Source organism: Sinohyriopsis cumingii, chromosome 6 (genome assembly GCF_028554795.1).
Source record: "Sinohyriopsis cumingii isolate HCF-2022 chromosome 6, ASM2855479v2, whole genome shotgun sequence".
Classification (NCBI taxonomy): Eukaryota; Metazoa; Mollusca; class Bivalvia; order Unionida; family Unionidae; genus Sinohyriopsis; species Sinohyriopsis cumingii.
The window spans coordinates 102,423,314-102,445,821 of NC_142966.1; the positions used below are offsets into that span (position 1 = coordinate 102,423,314).

Here is a 22,508-nt window from a genome sequence, read left to right on the forward strand (position 1 = left end):
TTAAGGTACCTAACCTACCTCTGACTTTATACCTTCAACAGGAGTTTCCTCAAAATCAGTTGCAACAAAAAAATTGGTCGCAAAAAAAGTCGGTAGCACAAACATGCATGTTCTCAGGCAAACCATTTTGACAGGTCATTAAAGGGCAATAGCATATTGCCCAAACCGCTGCTGGTGTCAAAGGCGAACACGAAGTACACGAAGTTCGTTTTGTTTAGTAGGGGGAACAATGCTAGTCTTATTAAGCCATATTTATGTTGTAGTTACCTGTGCTTCAACTGTCAATTGATGTGAGGGCAGATTGTGGTATCATATGTGTTATGATCCCCCACTTCTGTGGAGATTTGGTTATCTTTATCTAGGACATGATCAACCTCGTTCTTATTGACCCGATTGAGCAAACAGTAAAATAGAATATGAAATTAATTAATGGAGTAACATAGACCTGATCAAAGATATAGCGTAGGACAATACGAGCTCCCGTATGTAAACTGCAACAATTTAATCAATTACATAAACAACATGAAATTGAACAAGACTTTTGAATAATACATTTATGCGAAATGCAATTAGCCGTTCTGTTATAATGATTAAACAAATTTCACCATATCAGTTATTGACAGATTTTTAATTTTTCTTATAGCGTTGCCGTATTTATTTTCATTCTCTTTCTCTTTATTTCTATGCCCATCTACTTCGGGTCATCAACCGTAACTTGGATCACTGCCGTCCTTTTCCGCTACATAGCACATGTATGGAGCTATTTTCCTTCAAATAAATTAAACGCAACTGAAATAATTGTACGGGTTTTCTTCCTTCTGGCCAGAACAATATTCCCATTCGTGTTATGTCAGATATCAGCGTCTCGTAACTCAGACAGGCTAAGGCGATGGTCGGTTGTCACACTAATATTGATACGCAATCCTATTAACATAAATTAATGTCTTTATCAACAGCTACTCGCATTCTTAACTAGGACTCTGACTTAACTAGACATCTTTTTATAACTGTTACTCCGACTGTAGCTATTAATTACCGGTCGATTTTCTCGGTTAAGAGAACACACAATTAGATACAGAAATGAATTAATTGACATCTGAGTCTTTTTAAGTACATAATGTTCTAACTAGCGATTCACTCAGATAGATATAGTAAAATCGATTCTGAGTATACATGATACATATTAGTTAAGAAAGACAAATTACTTCATTCTCACAATTCGTATCAGAGTAATGCATACAATTCCCAAAATAAATTATTTATATTATATATGAACCAAGTGTTATGAACAATTTCATATCAATTCGAACTAATTCATATGATCATATAACATGCGAGACAAAAGCATGCAAATCATGTTCTTTCGAACGGAAATGAATAGATTTTGCAGCAAATAATTACAAACTTACACCTTTGAACATATTGTATGTGACTGAGTCAATAGATCATGCTTTTCTGAGACTCGTTCCCGTTTCTACAACAGACCCACCCTCTCTCTCTCTCTCTCTCTCTCTCGTTCCTGGTCTCCCAAATTCTTCCAGACCCCAGCTCCTTGGATGATAAGTTAATGATTTCCTCGGAGACCTTGAGACTTACCTTTCGGTAGAAAAAGTATCTTACTAATTGCGAGAAATATTATTTAAAACCTTGAATTTCGTCAGAGAAAACAAACACGCCCGCTTTTAGGGTAGCCAATTATAATTAACTTTCTCTAACCGCCAAAGTCTTAACACGAGAGTAGAATAATTACCTCTTTTCTGCCTTTTATACAAAACTATTCTGGAAAATATGACTTAAGGTACCTATTGCAAATGGCCCAAAATTGACAAAGTTTGTCTCTGGTTGTCTCAACCTTTTCACTTCCACCACTTAACCCAACATTGACATATATGTCGGACAGTTACTCTAGGGGGTCCTAATGACAATTCACCCATTTCCCAAACAGAATAAAGATTACCTGTCGCCAGCTACCAATTACTAGGGAGGCTCGCCTATATGTTAATCTTAATGGTTACTTGTCACGCTGACAACGAAATAGTGCTGCAAAAATCTCTACCATATGTTGCACCATGTGAATCGTATCAAACTTCTATTTAAATATACTGCGTCTTTCTCAGGTACTGACATATAATGCGACAGTATTATTCAGCGATATTCCATCTGAATTTGAGAGTACGGAATGCAGTATTATACCTATCTTCCCTACCATATATATATATATACATGTCACCATGTATAAAGAGTAGATCACAGTTATCATCTTGTAGCATACAGTAAGCAAAATATCTGAACCGATCCTCAAACACTAGCTATTAAGTTTCGAACTAAATCACAACAAGACTACGGAAGCCTGTATGTGCCACGTTGAAAGAAATTCTTGCTAAATCTCGTAATGAGAAAAAACAACAAACAACGTATTCGTAATTACGACTCAGCATAACGTAAATATTTAAAGCGGCACTAACAGACCACCATAAGACGATACTGCAAAGTTCTCATTAAGATAATCATCAGTCTGTTGCAGACCAGAATTAGAATCGGAATTTGACAAACAAAGTGAACCTTTCCCTAGAGTCACTGTAAATTGCAGGTCTCAAACGAAAGCTGAGGAGTAAACAAAACAAAGTTGAGGGCCCATTAATATTTGCATGTCAAATGTAGAAAATATATGTTTTATATATTGTTATTTAAGCGAAGTATGCCGTCTAGTTAGTTACATAAGTTTGAAGCAGTTGAATAGTAAGTAAATAATATATAAGTACTTTAGAAGTGTTGTTCTGAGTACTCGTTTCACATATTTGTAAGTGCATGTATTGTACCTAAAGTACATGAAATTGCATGTACCAGACTAATGCCAATACTAATACTAATACTAGTGTCATACTGTGTTACAAAAACTAACTCTAGAATTACTTTCTGTTGACAGTCAATCTTTTGGTTACATATACTGATCAAAGACAAATTAAAAGTATGTGTGTGTGATTAGGATTTTTACCTAACTTTAACAATTTTCGGTCATGTCGCTACGATGTCTGCAGTTTGGCAGTTTATTGTGATGTCTAGCACTGGGCATCGTGCCGCAGACATGTAGCATGATGTCCCACCCAGTCACATTATCCTGACACCAGGCCGACCAGTCCTAACACTAACCTCTTAATGCTGAGCACCAAGCGAAGCAGCTGCAAGTACCATTTTTGTAAGTCTTTGGTATAACTCAGCCTGGGATCAAACCCACGACCTTCCGCATCCGAGGTGGACGCTCTAACAATTAGGCTACCGGAGCAGTCTCAGATTAAAAGTATATGAATACATCTGCACTATACATATCATTAGCAAGGAATCAGTTTATTATCGTCGATATAGGATCCGTCCAGAAAAAATATTAGAAAATGACCCCCAACCCCCACCACCACGAAAACAATTACGCCATGCCAATGCCATGACATGCCAACTTATAATTTTATCGGGCATCAGGTTTTTGAATAAAATGACTCTGTGATCTTGTTTCTGACTTCGAAATGGCCAGTGATTTGCCGTTAGTCAGTCAGACCTCTGAATTTTGAAATGAGTTTTGTTCTCAACAATGGGTTGGTTGCACAAAATCAATACTTTTTCAAAGTTCATTTATTATACTGTAAATGAGACGCAGTAAACTAAAGCAAACTAATGTATGAACTGAATACTGTCATAAGTATATACATGCATTTAATAACATAATCGTATTTTGAACATGTCTGGAATAACAAAAATGCAAACATGTCTGACAACAATCACCTAGGTATGGTAAACATCACTTGCATGGTGATGATATTACATTCTAGATTCATATGACCGAATCAAAGCTTTGTTTGCTGATTCTTTTGTTGTCATGACCTCGTGACCTTGAACTGGTTTTGAACCACTGGGGCTATATAGCACGCGTATGGAGAACAATTATTTTCTGGGTGGGCCTTCTCTGACAAGTTCCAAGTCCTTCTTGAAGGCCTTGTTATACCGGACTGTTTAACGACTGTGACTCCTCGCTTGTGAAAAGGCGTTGCTTCATACACCATTAGGGCATGGGTATACAATTTTGAGATAGATCTTGACAGTGTACATCACGTGCCTGTATACACTCAATAGGTTTTTCGTGTGACCTATAAAAAGTGTTGTTTTCCTGATCATACAGTGCACGCTTAGGGTTTTTTTTTCTGAGATCTTTAGTCGCTGCTACTCAAGATAGATTTGAACTATTCTCTTGTATATTATTTTACCTAAATTTTGAAAAAGAAATAACGAAATCTGAATAATACAAATATTATAAATCATTGTGAAACTATTATTTGGCTCACTTTTCTTGTGCAGATTAAGGCCACAGCTACCCCTTACCATTGTACCGATTAAGATCACAGCTGCTTCCCGCCGCTGTGCAGATTAAGATCACAGCTGCTCCTCACCATTGCGCAGATTAAGGTCACAGTTGCCCATTTCCATTGTGCAGATTAAGGTCACATCTGCCCCTTTCCATTGTGCCGATTAAGATCACAGCTGCTTCCCGCCGATGTTCATCTCAAGGTCACAGCCGCTTCCCACCATTGTGCATATAAGGGTCACTGCTGCTTCCCACCATTGTGATGTTGTGCAAGGAAAAACAACCAACAGATAAAGCAGCACTATTAGTAACATGTCAAATATTGTATATTCCCCCAAAGAACTAACACGCCTGTTTGTCGTCAGTAGTATGTTTTCTATTGTGCTCGTTCTCGAATACCCATGTCATTAAGTTAATAAATGACATGTTTTAAATACGTATGAATACCAACATTTTAATCAAATGTAATAAATCGTATTCACTAACTTAGCAGATAGGGAAGAGAGGTTATCAGAAATGAGCCTTTCATGTGCTATCTCAAAATCTTGATTCTGTTAGAAGAAACTTATATGTCCATAAATTATTTAATACAAATCCATGCTAATTTAATAAATGCTTTTACGTACGTACGTGAATTCCTTTAATTGCTTCGATGTCTATTGATTTTAGGTCAGCAATGTAACTTAATGGAAATATATATATATATATATATATATATATATATATATATATATATATATATATATATATATATATATATATATATATATATATATATATATATATATATATATATATATATATACACATATACATATACATACATATTATACTTTAAGACAACGATCATTTATAAAAAAAATGTTTCCATTAGAGTATACTTTAGGAAACCATTTGTAAGTAACACATACATGATTGAAAGTTTTAAATAGGATGTTGGTATAGCTTTTTGAGTTCAGAATCATAAAGAAACAGTTGTTTACACTTTGAAATATTCTATTGGAATGACTTACATACATGTCAGGTGAAAATGTATAATATAGGGACTTGATAAACAAATACTGCATTCCTGTTTGGCCAGTATCTGGATTTCAGTTATATCCAGTGTCAACCGTTGTGTCCATATATAACTCAAGAGGAATGATTGTTTTAAATTATAAATGGAAATTACTACGTGCTCTATCTCTTGGGAACACCCCATGTTAGAATTAATGGGAACTCTTTCAAAGACATTTGAGCTTGCATAGTTTTGGGATATCTGTACATTCAATGCTATTGCTAATCATTCGGAACAGTCTATATTTCGACTTCTGATAGGGCATTTATGATTATTTGGGATGTAATTCATAATACTGTCATAGTCTTATAAATTTTCATTTTGTAAGGTAGAGAAATACATTGTCTGCTGATCTTTCTGAAAGTCTTGGCTTCACATCTTTTTACCTAATTTAAGACCAGAATCGTAACAGAAACTGGGGGCTCGTCAAGCATCAGAATTGTATAAAATCTCGTGTAAGAGATACAAAACAATTGTACTTGAAATTTAAAATGACTTGCTTTTGAAAATTTCATTGTTCATTTAGAGGTTTTAATTTTAAGAAGTATTTGGTAAACCCACCAAGCATTCACAATGGCTATTGTTGGGAAATTTGTTTCGAATCCATCCCATGATGGGTTTGAGTCAACGAGTTGCACAAGAAAGCCATACTTATGATATTTCTAAAGAGCAGAACTAATCATTAACAAAATTAAAAAATAATGAAATGTTTGATTCAGTATTGAATGGAAACGGGCATTTTGGATGATAGCTATTTGGGTTTGATTGGAAATTATGTATGTGATTTTGATAAGAATTTAATGTAATTACAATTGAAAATCCCAGATGGAATATGAATTAAGAAGGCTTCTGTTTCAGAAAGAAAAGCTGGAAATACGAATTTAAAGTGAGAAAGAGAGAAACGAAGTGGAAAGGGAAATACAATATAGATTAAAATAATTAGAACTGTCAGTCGAAGCATCCCCACCCTCTTTACACACAAGTAAAGGTTATGATTTTATCAGAAATATTAGATCAGTAGCCTCTATCAGGAAACGATCAATACAACAAATACTTTCTTTGTCGATATTATTACAATGTGTTCGTATTGGCAAAGCTCGTGAAACCTATAATTCACTGTCATTATGATCTCGTTAAGTAATACATCTTGCAGGGTTATGAATTGGTACCTAAGGCATATCGACAATGCTTTAAGCATTATATAATAGGAGCTGGAAAAATTTGAATTTTTAAGGGAAATATAACAACTATTTAATACGTGGTGCTTAACCAAGAAGGTTCATAGTGAAAACGATAAGCTCAGAAACTCATATTAATAAAAATGTTTACGAATTGCAGCTGTGGTGATGGCAAGACCTATCTTAATTAGCAAAACGTGCAAACTTTAGAAACTGCTGCTCACACATATGATGTTTCCTTGACTAACAAACTTTCTTTTGTACGGAAGTTTTCTTCCCAGCATGTTTTGTAACCGATCGTCTCAGACAATTCTAGATGTTACACAAAAGTTAGAAATCAAACGTCTGAAATCCTTATCTCTTCCTATGTGAACTGACATTAAAAGGAAATTACGCGTTCTTTTTTATTTCTACAGGTTGCAAAATATGCAGCTGAATAAATAAAGAGCTATTCCAATTGCTCTTGTTTCAAGGAGGTCAAGGTCATGGTTTTGTATTGAAAAAAATGAGTCAAATAAACCCCTGTCTGAATATACTTTGAGGACGGATGAACCTTATAAAACTGAATGCTCTGTATCACTTATTGTTTATTCTTCCAAGCCTGTTCTTATTAAACTAATACGGCACATAGTAGTTTCTCGGAATTCTTTGTTACCATGTATTTTGACTCTGCATGAGAAGTCCTCTTCCAGTGAAAGTGTTCTCATTCAAGGAGTAGAGTTTTGTTAAGGACACACGGTACTAATTATACGGAAGAACTGTGAACCAGTCTAGAAATGGGTGAACAAATAATAGACTATTTACGGGTTTGGTGGTCCATAATTGGTTAATAATGAAAATTAAAACTTTAGTTAAAGTATATTTTGAGAGCCTATTCTATATGTAATTTTTAAAAAAATAAAGACAAAATTCTTTTGATGCAATTTTAGTAAATTTACAGGCTTGACTGAAGAGTTCTCAATAATGAAAGTAGCGCCTGATTCATTTGGTGCAGAATCAATAACATGTGTTTCATGCATATGTAGATAAACAAAATGCTGCGGGACATATGGTGTTTTCCACACATAAGCTTGCATCAATGTTAGATGTGCATGGAAATTTATAGGTCCCATCATCAGCACCCATAAAGTTTAAGTTATAGAATTTTGAATATGATAGTGCTTCCATATGTTTACTTCTGGAGTTGAATTAGTACCGTGAGTCTTATATGCAACATATACCATAACTGGAACTTGTTTTTTCCATGGTTACCATGTGCATCCATAGTATCATTTTGGTGGTTGTTGCATATGACAATCATAATGGAGTCTTTTTTCCATGGTTTGCGTGTGATTTTGGAGAATAATCTATACAAAAGACAGATGGGAATGGTTTTATACACTGGACAGTGGCAGTAGATAGCTCAGGCCATGGAGAAAAGAGCATAGTATGGCCTGATGGCAGAATTTCATATGATGGTGCCCACAGATTGGCCTATATGGTTAAATACCATTTAATACATGCAACAATTCCCCAAAAGGGGGTGAGGGAGAGATTTTAAATGTAAGCCACTTATGTCACAATCACTTATGTATCAATACTGATCATCAGAGACACATTCAGTAGATTACAGCAGAGAACATTGTAAAAATCAAGGACTGTGCGCAAAACTGCACATGCTGCATTGCCTCAGCCTGTAAATTGCATTATTATATGTCGAGTCACATTGAATATCAAGTATATGTGTCTTATTTCTTATCATAGAACTAAACTCCTTGACACCTTTTTCTATGTTCAGCAAACAGTTTTGGAACTTTTCTACATCCATTTTGTTGAGGGAGCAGGGAGGGACATTTTCACTTAAAAGAATAGTTTTCAACCCTTCATTCCCAATAGAAGTCTGCAAAAGTCCTATCTGTACTGCATTATTTACACAGGCCGTTTTTCTTCCCCATCCTCTCTTCGGCATTTCTTCATACAGTTGAAACATTCTTGATGTATAACTGCATGGTGAACATATTGCTCTCTCCCACCACACCAGACTTCTTTTCTCTTCATGTACCAAGTCCCATGATAGAAAACCTTTATAGTCAGGGTGTTGGAACTGGTGCTCATGGAACACATAATTCCACATCTCAGCATTTTTTCCTGTGCGCACTAAGAGATATATGTTTTGTTCACCAGATCTGTTGTTGTGAATAGATGAAAACAAGCTTCATGTCATAAATATGGTTTCCCAATCCTATGTAAACCATCTATTGATTGTTAACAAATGGGAGTACATAAACTTCTCTCTCGTTCGAAAAGAATGGCGCCAAATGCAGGTCTCACACCGGTCAGGAAGTTATCCAATCACAACATTCTTCTAATTGAACTATTGAAAATATCCACTCACAAATACATTAAGTCTGGAATTACTACACTTAGAATCATATTTTGACTAGATGTAAAACAAGTTCCACATCCAGTAATCATCCCATCACAATAATATTCAGCATCTATAAAGTTATTCTCCCACGAAATACAATATTATATCCATCTTAGTGGCACTGACACACATAAGGCGGAAATATTGTACAAATTCACATTGAAAATGATGCATATGGCGTGTCTCACCTAACCCGAGTGAAGTATTTCCATCGGAGTTTTGACAAATGTTGCTGACTATGTCAAATGTCCTTTTGTTTTATGTAAAATGAAACTACTAACCTTTGACAGATTGTCTTAATTTCTTAAATTAATCCTTTATAGTTAACTGCCATTCAGCTGGTATTTCAGAATCGTTACTGTGTGTGTGTGTGTGTGTGTGTGTGTGTGTGTGTGTGTGTCTTTTTATCGCTGTATCGGAGAAATTAGCGACATCACCAGTACATAAGGGTACTACAATATCAGGTATATTTTCTTAAATAAAAATTCCTTTGCTCCAAGCTTCTCTTAGTAACCGAAAGAAATCATTGATAAACGAAGAAAATTATAACGGACGCAAAAGAGTCATATCCTCGTTACTCTCTTCAGCGACTTTTTTCAGAATATAGTACGTTCAGAACAAAATTATTCCAGTCTGATTCATTTATGTTAGATTTGCTAAAACAAGTTGTTTGTTTGTTTTTACAGCACTAAAGCGTATTCCAAGCTATTTGTGGAAGATCTGCCACAGAAACAAGAAAACTAATATGTTTCCCTTGATATTTGCTTTCTTTACCTTTCAGATATATTTGAATTTTTTGCATGCTTACACAATCCAGATATTTGTGGAATGTCTCTCACAGAAAAAGAACGCTCATCTGTTTGTCTTTTTTTATCTTACAAAGATATCTGAATGCTTTGCCCCCTTTTTTCAAATCAAGATTCTCCTGAGAGCAAATTACTCTAAAACTACTTTAGAACTTATTTTTGACGCATTTGCTATTTTGACACCTATAATCCCACCCGACATCCTAAAATCCGTGTCGATATTTTGGTTGATCAATGCGTATGTATTTGAATTCACTAAGAGACTCTAGATAAACGTTGACAAAAACAGTTCCTTAAACTCATCTTTAAAATATAATAACTGTTCAGAGAAAGCAATGTTTTTATTGGAGTTTTTAATATTATAAGGAAACCATAAGGTACATTTTAACAGGAAATGCGAGCTATCGTCTGTTTCATCAGCGTAGAAGTACGATATAAATTGGTAACGTCCACAGGAAGCAACGATATAGTCTACAATGCCATGCATGTAAAATGGCCATCAAAATAATCTTTCAACCTGCCACATAAATTGCTTATTCCAAATGTACATTAAGTTTGTACAAATTAGTTAACAAATTTGTTATATCCCACACAATCTTTTCTTTCTTCGTAGAAGTGAAAGCTAATCACTTTAATGCAATACATCACCAAAAACATAGCCTAAGATATCATCGCGGATAGTCAGCAAAAGCCTTAATTCTTTCAATAAAAGCGCCTGCTAAAAGTAGTAGCCTATCTGGAAAAAGTGATCTTGATCTCGCTATGTATGATTGGTACAACTTTAATCCATCTTCCTATTCACTTTATTCATATACAGGAGATCGTTCTGGAGAAATGTATATACAACATATAACTTGATATTTAGAAATATTAAGATAATGCATTCAAAGTTATTAATCCCTAAATTGTCGAACGCTCGAAATTTGCGTTTCAGATTTCAATAACATATCTTTAACAAAAGCATAAACACCACCCATGTTTCTACTCTTACGAGAACGCTTTGTTCTTATATCAGCAAAATGTTACATCCAACATCCATTCAAACAGTTATCAAGTTCATAGTAACTATTCACCTCCCCATGCTTCACATAGACTCACAATGTCGAATTTAGAACAACACTGAAAAAAACATCATTATTTATTTTATTTTGAAAGACCTTCAATGTTCCACAATGTATTGCTTAATTGTGCTTCTCCAATGATCGTGAGATATAATTAAAATTCAAGGCAGTTTAAATTGATTTAGTTTAAATTTTCAGTCTCAAACACGCGACATATTTTTAGGAAAAAAGAAAGATAAGCAATACCACCCAATACAGTTACTGATCCATAAATTTGCTGGCACAGTGCTGATTTGTGTCACCTTTTGAGAATATCTTGTTTATGCACATAGTACCAGCACCATATTCACACAAGTGATGCAATAAACGCATGCAATCGTTCCCTGATCGACAAATATATTACGCTTTTTTTGTGGACACATTCCAAAATAATTCTAATATTTATGACACGAACTACACCAGTGATGGGCAGAACCAAGCGTAGCGATTAGTATAGGTAAGTACATAAAAAGTAGTGAAAATGTTACTCAGGCTTAATTTTATCACGAATGCAAACATTACTCGTTTATTGGTGTTTTCTTTCGAGCAGTATCTGCAGAGTGACTACGGTTTAATACACCAAATGGTAAGCGTGAATATTATCGCAATGTAACTTTAACTTATTGCTTAGTTCTTGGAAGAAAATGTTTCCCGACGAAATGCATAGATGAATATCATCCATGTTCTCATGCGTTAATCACAAACAATTTCGTCTTTAAGTATCACTGGTCGAAATGTTTATATATGAGCAGTTAGGAAACATTAGGCTATACAACAATAGGAAAATAATGCCTAACACTGAACAAAATAGAAGTGTTGCAATGTATTTTATTGTTAAAGCAGCCGTTCAGTATATACACCACCTATCACAATACATGTCTTTGAGTGACAGTTTGTTATTGAATTTAACCACAGGCATCCCAATAATATATTTTGCAATGGTTTCCATTTACAGCATCATTATTTTCAGGGCTTCATCTACTCAAACAACAAAGTTTGACTATGAAATATAACCATTGCATCGATTGATCAATGTACTAACATGAAGTCTGAACTAATCTTAATCATGGTCATGGATGTAGTAAATGGACGCATTGATTTATTCTTAAGTTAGACATCCCATGGATGTAAATATGGACGATTGTCTAAGAGAAAGCTTCTATTTGTATGATTACTTTTGAAATGACAAATGAGATCCCTTTTAAGCATGCAAGTATAGCGCAGTAACCAGGAGACAGACATCTGAGCCGATCATATGACTACTAGAGCAGCAACATCGCTTGCACATTAGTATATTTTATCTGATGAGGCCAGAATAAAATATAATGTTAAGTTATATCTTCTTTTATATGATTTGGATGCACATAATGTTCTTGAGAGCAATGTCAATATACTCATAAATAAAGAACACCATTAAAATAACAATGCCAATGCACTCACAAATGAAGAACATCTTACAAAACAATGGAAATACACTAAAAATTATGAACACCCTAATAACAACAATTTCCATACACTCATAAAAAACAACACCCAATGTGAACAATTCACATAGATAAAGAACACCCTCAATAATAACTTAGGCAGCTTCCAAGCAACACTCGCTTGCTTTTGATTTTGATAGATCATTTTATGTTTCCTCTGGGTTTCTATTGCTCGAAATGAAACTATCTCACAATAATGTAAGTTTCAACCTTTCGTATGAATGTCGTATGAACCTCAATTTTCGAGGTGAAAGGATTGATTTGACACATAGTTTATAAATTGGAGTTTGTTGCGAACATGAGATGTTTATTTTCACTTAGTGTGTATTTTTAATTAGATATTTTGTATTTTAAAATACCTTTTATTGAGTATAGATGTTTTATGCCTTGACTTTGGAAGGATATACATGAGGTTTTATTGGAATTAAGTAACAGTTCTCTAGCTCCATTTAAACATTTCTTCGAACATTCAGATTTAGCTGTATCTGATTCATCATACCTTTAACAATAAGCTTGATTTAGCAAACAGCTGAGATATTCGAGAGGACGAAAACGAGATTTTACATTTCGTAATTGTATTCTGAGGGGCTTTCTCAAGGCTTGACTTTAATTCCAGGAACTCTTCAGCGACACACACACACATACATGCATATATATATGTGTGTGTTTGTGTGTGTGTGTGTGTGTGTGTGTGTGTGTGTGTCGCTGAAGAGTTCCTGAGTCAAAGTCAAATCTTGAGAAAGAAAAATAGTAAACTTTAATTCTTTGGACTCTATTAAAATTTTCCAAACACACTTTTAACACATCAGTTTTCTGGAAAACAAGATGCAGATATTTATTAGAATGATATCGTTAGATTCAACCGATTTATTATTATTACACCGGTCTTTTCTCTTTTTTAAACATATCTTTCGTGACTTGGTTCTTTTTTTGAAGGACAACTTGATTTTTAAATTTGATAGTTTGCAATCAAGATGAAGAAGTTATAGTACCACATTTGCAATTGCCAAGAAAAACCCCATCACTTTTTGGTAATCGTAATATATAATTCCTAATTCATAAACTATAGGACTTCCAAAATATTCAATATATCTGTGTGATCATAAAATAAATGTTGAATACGTATGCAACAATATCTGTGACAATAATTCTGGCCATGAATGTAATCTGAACGGCAAATCATTGTGTATTTTAGACATACATCTTAACTAAATATATTGCCACTGGCAAACAGAATCACTAGAAATTAAAAGAGTTTAGAGCATTTTACAAAACGTCATACTAGACATGGAGAAATGCTTTCGTAAATTCAGTCATTAAGCGGAGGGCAAACGGATTTGTTTTTATCGAGGTAGTTCACAAAAGCATATAAACAACTGCAGTGTCTTGAATAATAAATCTACATTTTGTAAACCTTTCTGAGTATCGCGTATAACATAATCCTATTTTTACGCCTATTTGCTATTGTTATTTTGGTGTTTGTTGTTACCATATCTCAACGTATAATAGACTATTCATGGTGGCTAGTATAACTGGCGGAAGAATAACCAGAGAAAATCTTAATAAAATCCACCGACCCACCGAAACTACTGGCACGCTTCCTCACCCCCCCCTCCTCAGCCCCTCCCCCCCCCCCCCCCCCGGTCAGATCCATGTACTCGAACCCAGGTGGACATGGGTGAGATAAAATTGATCGGGAAACACGAGCGCTTTAGAAAATTCGATCACCCGGCACTCTCGCATATTTGTTGTTGATGCTGGTGCTATTGTGTTGTCAATATTTAGTGTTGAAATTTGTCTCCAATGTTATTAATCTATTATCCTTTTTTATTTTGTAATGAATGTGACAATTCCATGAGACTCAAAATCGGAAAAATGTTTGTTTTGAGATCTACAATTTACATATCTATATATAAATCCACCCAAACGTTATAAGATACAAAACAGTAATGATCTAATTTTTCATGTTTTTCAGTACTAGACCATACTCAGTAATGGTCAGCTTACCCTCAAACGAGTTTTTCTCATCAATTGTAAAGTTTTTTTTTAAATCATGTACGAAGACGCGTTTGTAATCTCTGTGTCATCTCATCTATTAGGTTATTTTCTAAAAAATAAAATGTACGTTTTCACTTCTTTATCATGTTGTGTTTCTTGGTTTGCTTTAGACCGCGAATGTTCAATTACTGTTGTTCCACTAGCCATTTTAAGAGAGAGAGAGAGAGAGAGAGAGGGTTGATCATTACATATTAGCATTACTTATAGGGAATGATTTGAGTTGCCCTTAAGAAGGAACTTTTGAACTATATTGAAAATAATATTTGAACTGTTTTTCCTGTTATTTGAATAGCTCTGCATTGAATTTCCTATAACCATAATCTCGATGTGCTGTATATGAGAATAAAGTTACAGCCGAGAGGAATACTATCTGAATCCGATAAAAATGAAAACTGGTCCTCAATTATCAGGAATTAGCATAATCTGCTGCTTGTTTTGGTATGGGTTGATGCCATGGAAATAACATAGCTCATGCATGGAGTACTCTTCATTGATCTAGTAACTCCAGTTTATTCTTGATATCCTGTTGGGCCATTTGATTTATATCATCAATGATGTTATATGAATCAAGTCCCCTTTCTTGAATTACATTCCAGTCACAATATATGTTAATAGATGAATTATCAAAATTAACAATATATTTTCCTCGATTAATAATGAATTCGCGGCTATCAACATCATGACTGTATAGACTGATCATACTTTCAACATTTTGATTAATTAATGTTTGTAATTTGATTTATTTACTAAGACATCTTATTGTTTAAAAGCAAACTTCAACAATATTTCCACCAATGAACGGCGTTAACTGCACCATTGCTATATGTATGACTAAAGTACATCCGAAACTATATTATGCCTCCCAATAGTTTTCAGTCTGAGCAGTAACGTGTGTTTCCTGTAAACATATAATGGTTGCCTAGTTTTGTTTTATTTAGCCCAGAGAATGATAGGCTTTGTATATCAGTATATATAAAATATCCTTGCTTACGGCTTGTATTGCCTGCATATCAATAGATAACGATAATTAATGTTTGTACTAAAAGTGTGTAACAGTCTCTGTTGTACCCGTTTAGGGCATTCATTTATTACTAGGCAACGACCTAGCTGGAGACAAGTTTGTGGTTAATCCACTTGTAACTGACAAGCCTTCTTTGGATCGGAAAGTCGATCCAATTGAAAAAAGAATTCTCTCATTTATTTCCAGCTTGTGCAGTTACCAGAGATATGGGAAAGAAAGCTCTTGAGAATGATGTAGATAAGGAAGGTATTCCTTTAGCTGACGCATGTCTTGATCATTCTCTTTATTCTACTGCTCCGGTGACCTAGTGGTTAGAGCGTCCAGCTCGGATGCGGGAGGTTGTTGGTTCGATCATCGACTGAGTAATACCAAAGACTTCCAAAAATGGTACTAACAGCTGCCTCACTAGGTGCTCAGCATTAAGCGGTTAGTGTTAGGACTGGTCAGCCTGGTATCAGGATAATGTGACTCGGTGGGACATCCTGCTACATGTCTGCGACATGATACCCCAATGCTAGACATCACTATAAATTGTCACACTGCAGACATCGTAGTGATATGACTGAAAAATTGTTACGTTAAAAATCCAAATCACACACACTCTTTATTCTAATTAGGGTGATAAACGACAATCACTTGTCGTCGAACAGGAAAAAGATCCCGAGATCTGTTTGTTTCAGTGGGCCATTAGTAAAACTGAAGCTAATGAAGTTTGTGTTTGTTATTTCATTAAAATGGAATTCTTATGAGCAAATGGAGACCTTCCGAGGTACCTGCTGATGACGAAGGGTCAGTGAACTATCAAACTGTAGCTCCAAAACCTTACAGACAGGAAATACTTAATCTGGCTCATGAAACGACATTGGCTGGTCATTTAGTGGTCAATATAACTTCTCACGTGATCTTAATCCACATATATTGGCCTACAATCAAAAGTGATGTTGGTAAATACTGTCGATCTTGTCTTACCTGTCAAATGGTAAGAAAACCAAATCAGAAAATACCCAAGGCTCATGTACAACATACTCCTGCCTTTGACGAACCATTCAGTAGCATTATGGTAGATTGTGTTAGTCCCTTACCTAAGACCAAGTCAGGTAACCAATACCATTTGACCATTATGTACGCGTCAACTAGGTTTCCAACGGCAATTCCTCCGAGGAATATTAAAACTTTGATCAAGTTTTTATTACTCAATTTGACCTTCCCATATCTTCCCAATCTGGTCAAGGGTTAAAGTTTAGGTCTGGAACTTTTTAGCCCACTATTCTTGAATTTGGCATTCAGCAATTCAAATCAAAAGTGAAACTACGTTTTGACAGAACATTAATGGAGATATTTTTTGAGTTTGGTAATAATGGAGTTATCTCTTTCGTGCACATTCTTCAAATCTGTCTTTAAGTTAGATATTATGGCCCATACAAAGTTAAGAAGAAAATGAACGAGTTAAGTTATACTATGAATGCTTCTAGGAACTAAATAAATTATATGAGAACCTGTATATTGAAAGAGATAGCCAGGTTAAACATGCAATTAAGTTAGTTGTACCTGTCCCACTCAATGAAGATTTAAGTGAAGGAATATAATCGGATTATATTGATATTGGAGTGACTAAATCTTCGAAATTCAGAAATTATGAAAGATCTGGACCTGAAACTTTCACTTTTGCAAGAGCAATAAAGAAATGAACTTAAACATTTATTATTTGCATTTGAGCAGTTGTGTCCAGATGTTACTACAAGAACCAAGAACATTTTCCATGACGTTGAAATTGTAAAGTCGAAACATGTCAAACAACACCCGTACAGTATGAACCCTCTCAAACAGGAATACTTGAAAAAAGAAATTCAATATTTGCTGGAGAATGATTTTATAGAGCCCAGTAAAAGTGACTGGAGTTCACCATGCATACTTGTTCCAAAACAAGATAAAACGTTCCGTATGTGTACTGATTATTATAAAAAGGTGAATAGTATTACAAAAACAGATTCATTCCCATTAACAAGAATCGATGACTGAATTGATAAGATCGAGAATGCCAAGTATGTCACCGAATTTGACCTTCTCAAAGGATTTTGGCAAATTCAACTAACGGAAAGCACAAAGGAAATTTCTGCATTCGTGACTCCAGATGGACTTTACCAATATAAAGTAATGCCGTTTGGAATAAATGGGTCGTCATGTACATTTCAACGTTTCATGGATATGACTACTTCTGGTCTAGACAACTGTGATGCTTACATCAATGATATCATCATCTACAACGACATCTGGAAGGCACATTTAGCAACTCGGAAATTCTTTGATAGACATACAGATGCATGTTTCACAAATAATTTATCTAAATGTCATTTTTCAGTGCTAGAGTAACTTTCCTAGTATTCATCGTGGGACTGAAAAATGTCAGGAGGCTTTTGACAAGTTGAAATCCATACTTAAAAGCGCGCTAGTTCGTACAGCTCCAAATTTCAGCCAATCTTTTAAACTGTCTGTTGATGCAAGTGATGTTGGGGTTGAAGCAGTTTTGATTCAAGAAGATGAAAGTGGCATCAATCATCCCAGTGTGCTATGTTTCTAAAAAAATTAAATAAGCACCAAAGAAGTTATTCAAGAATCGAGAAGGAATGTTTGGCATTGATATTGGCATTACAACATTTTGAAGTTTATGTTAGTTCAGCTCCTTCTTCGATTATTGTATTTAGTAACCACAGCCCCTTTACTTTCATCGGCAAGATGAAAAATAAAAATGAAAGACTACTAAGGTGAATTTGTTGTTACAGAAATATAATCTTGACATCAGGCACATCAAGGGAAAAGATAATTAAATAGCAGACGCACTTTGCAGTGTATGGCAATGTGTTATTTCATGTACACTGAGTGGAATATTTATACAAGATTTTTTAACCTCATGTATAATTAGTTTGTGGTAAAAAGAAAGCTTTGTCATATATATCTTTATTTTTCTTTAAGGAGGGGTTAAGTGTGATATATATATATATATATATATATATATATATATATATATATATATATATATATATATATATATATATATATATATATATATGTGTGTGTGTGTGTGTGTGTGTGTGTGTGTGTTTATTTGCTTTAATTATATCTGATTTAATATACATTTATTTCAATTTGACTGTTTGTTTGTCAGTTTTATATTATTTTTCATTACATGCTATTGTAATGCAAATTTGTTCACTGGAGATTATACTTTTTCCAGAAAATAGTTTGATCTTGACTGTTCGTTTTAGTAAACACCACGTGTTGACCTAGATCCTGACCTTTGATTCAAAATTAGTAGCCACCACGTAAATAAGTTCTATTTTTATTGTAAAATGATTGTTTGTTGTCGGGGTCATTATGGGACTGCGTTGTTTAGGATATAAACAATTTTCTTTTTAAATTGTATTTCTTAAACAAAGACAGTTCCAATAAAATATTTATTCAGATTTCCAAAACCGGAGTGATTTTTCTTGTCTCTATAAGGAATTCTATACTTCAACACTACATGTTACAGCATACGTCATCGTCTTCCATTTTGGATTCTTTGTCGGGTTTCGAACTTGAACTCATTAGAACATTTTATTATTAGGACTTCAAAAATTTTATTCGTGGATTATACTTGTATTGTTTTTGGAGTTGATTGTTAAAACCGTAAATTTATATTTGTTCATTTTTTTACAGATTTTTTTCCACGGAAAAATTGATTATATTTTTCAAAGCTTGTTGTTTTTACTCTTTCTTGTGTTACTGTTTAGTCGAGCCTAAACACTTAACATGAGACATCGGAGAAGTTTATACCTAATATAAAGAGTTAAACACCAAACAGAAGATCTCACAGGCTGCGTAGACACTTACTGTGAATTACTGTAATAACAGAATAATCCAAACTGAACTTTTACATGTTCGTTACAGGAGAAGAAATAAAGAAAGCAATATTACAACGAAGCAAGAGAGAGTCACCGCGGTCAGATGGGATATCTACAAATTTTCATATACATTTTGTAGCCGACTGACACCTATTTTAGAATATGTATACAATACCATATTTAGGAACAGTGAAAAGAGGGGTATAGTGTAGGAAGGTATTAACAATGTTTATATAATGGTTGGACGGAAAGAGAAGAGATACATATCTGGAGCCCAACAACATTGCTAAATACTGGCTACAAAATGCTAAGATATTATCAAATAGAATTAAACGATGCATTTTTATGCGGGCAGTGGGATCACTAGTCGACTCTTAAGTATTCTAAGTTCTAACCATAAGACAGTTGATATTATTACTACTGTATTATTCATTTAATGGATACCATATGAAAATAGCAATAAATAATGAATATATTTTATAGGGATGCCTTTTAACTTTAATCAGTTCTAAATTGGAAACATTTTATGGTAGTCAGATAAAATACACAGTTCGAACTGTAATGACTGCGGAGATTTCTGAGTCATGATTGTTTGAAAAAGAAGTTTAATTTTTCTGTCATGGAAATATGGAAAGCTTTGCTATTACTAGCGCAATGATCCGCTAAATGGAAATCTTGTTTAATAGCGTGTGGACTGACTAATCAACCACTCTCATTGTTTAGTATCTTTTGAAAAACTTATTTTTTTAAAGTATACATTAAACAAATTGTAAAGAATGTGTGAATAAAAAGGGGATATATATTAAATACAAAACCACATAAATGCTTTGTTCCGAGTCTGGAGAAGAAACTCGTTGGAACATACGTCTCGGCCTAACGACCTCGACTTCTTCCTACGCCGAATCAAACTCGTTCTTTCCGCCCACTCGAAGAAAAGCACATATACTGTTTAATTATACGTAACATAAAAATTCCTTCCAATATTTCACAAAACTGCTGCCCTGGTACATAAGCTGGGCTGGAAGAGAAAAGAAAATTAATCATGAATCTATAGCATATAGTGTTTTTCGTTTGATCTAGAGCTCACTTACTACGCTTCACCCATGATGTATAATCATATGATTAATATGGAAGAATCTGAGGAAATGTAAAATTCGAAAACATCAGCCAGACAAATTTGTACCGTTTGTACTTACATATAAGTTGAGTCCAACTGCAACATGAACATGAGTGGATCTGAGACCGAGTTTTGCACCTGCATATCTTGGTCTATGAAGTGTGTTATTAGTAATCCATAGTCAAACAACATAGACCCTTACACGACGGTGCATTATGCGACAGCAGATCAAAGTCTGTGTTTACAGTTTGAATGTGCTTGTAAGTTGGTGTATACGATACGTAAGCTCTGTAACTTTACACATTTTCTAAAGAGCTATTGTCTGCTATAAATAACAATAAGCACGTATTGGAAGCACGAAGATTAGATCTACTGTTACCTTATTTAGCGAAGGCCACTGTCATTATTATATTTCTATTTATGAATCAAAGGATGTTTGCTAATGCTCGTGAGTCTTATCTGGTTGTCACAGTAATGGTCTTACACGTGTTGAGCATGAAATATGCGTATCTATCTATCTATCTATCTATCTATCTATCTATCTATCTATCCTTAAATCCGTTGACGCAGTCACACCAGGTGGTGCGTTGTCAAAGATGGAGTAAAGACGGAAGTGAAAGGAGAGTCAGAAGCGTAATGATATGAAAGATAGAAATAAGTAAAAGAGCGTTAGTGTTCATTTTCGTCCCTTCATACTCAGATCTATCCGGCTACTATAGCGGCGATGAGATATGGAACTTTAACCGGCATAGCCCTGAGAATCACTAGGTCTTACCTGTAGCTGATTAGTTCATTAGAATGTGATATTTGAAAGCTCCATCTTGTGAGATACCATGTCAGGAGCTTCTGCAATTATTGATGGTAATTTCTTTTAAGTCCTTATTTTATCAAAAGTAATCTAATGACATATTGAAAAAATCAGTGATATCAGAAACAAAATGGCAACTGGTAATTATGGAAGTGTCTATTTACCAGACTTAAGGACAAAACTCATCTTTTGTTTTCTTCAGATTATTATAGTTGTGGCTGAGGAATATTAAACGATATAGTAATATATGTTGCCATGATTCAGCTATGGATCGTAACATTATCTGATTTTTTAAATCTTTTTGCTCGACAGCTGTTTCCGTTGGAACAAACTGTTACACCCTAGTTGCAATATCTCTGGAGCGTTACTTCGCCATTTTGCACCCGTTGACCTCGAGACGCTGGCAGACGCTTTCTCATGCTCGAAAAATGATACTGGTGATCTGGCTGACAACATTGTTAGTCATGAGCCCGATAGCTGCCTTTCAACAACTTCTAACCCTGAAGAATGGGAAGAAGGCATGTCGTGAGATCTGGCCCTCCGGAATGTCGGAAATCTCTTTGGATAAGGCGTACAGCGTCCTTCTGGTTTTGCTGCTGCTCCTAGTGCCTTTACTCCTCATGTCCATCTTCTATGGGATAGTGGCTAAAAAATTATGGGTTGACATTGGAAAGCCTTCAGACTCTGGTAAGACATGTTAATGTTGGTCAAAAGAAAAATAACAAGGGTACAAACAAACTGTCTTTGATATATTCTATCAATTTTTAAAGCTCACATGGTCAAATGCCTGCTGTAGAGGTAACGAATATTATACATGTATCCTTAAATTCGTTGTCTTTTTAGCATAACTGTATGTTGATCGCTATGAAATGCTGTGGCATTTTACTTTTTCTTATTAGTATTATTTTTGTCAAACTAAGGGTTCAGGAAATCAATACTACTACTATAAATAATAATACTAAAAATAATAATACTATTGTTATTATTAATATTATTAATACTAATATGCATTTATAGGTTCTTGTAAATTTTCTTACTATGCATTTTTTTATAGTGAAATATATACATCACAGGGCAAAGCCATTCCATAGAATTATTTAACAAAAACCTTTCCGTCAATTTTCCATCAAACAAAATAGATGAACGAGTGTTGAAACGTTCATCAGATTTGCACAGACTGGAGACAATCGATACCTTTTCATCAGATTTGCACAGACTGGAGACAATCGATACCTTTTCA

The 22,508-nt window shown here is 34.5% G+C and overlaps 1 protein-coding gene across 1 annotated transcript in view; it reads left to right on the forward strand.

Moving 5' to 3' along the window:
- Positions 1-22,508, forward strand: part of LOC149797584 (cholecystokinin receptor type A-like) — an 83,815-nt gene that overhangs the window by 56,994 nt on the left and 4,313 nt on the right. The window contains exon 2 of the mRNA XM_089962487.1: positions 21,581-21,955. Coding sequence (XP_089818613.1) covers positions 21,581-21,955 — 375 coding nt within the window. The remainder of the gene's footprint in view (positions 1-21,580; positions 21,956-22,508) is intronic.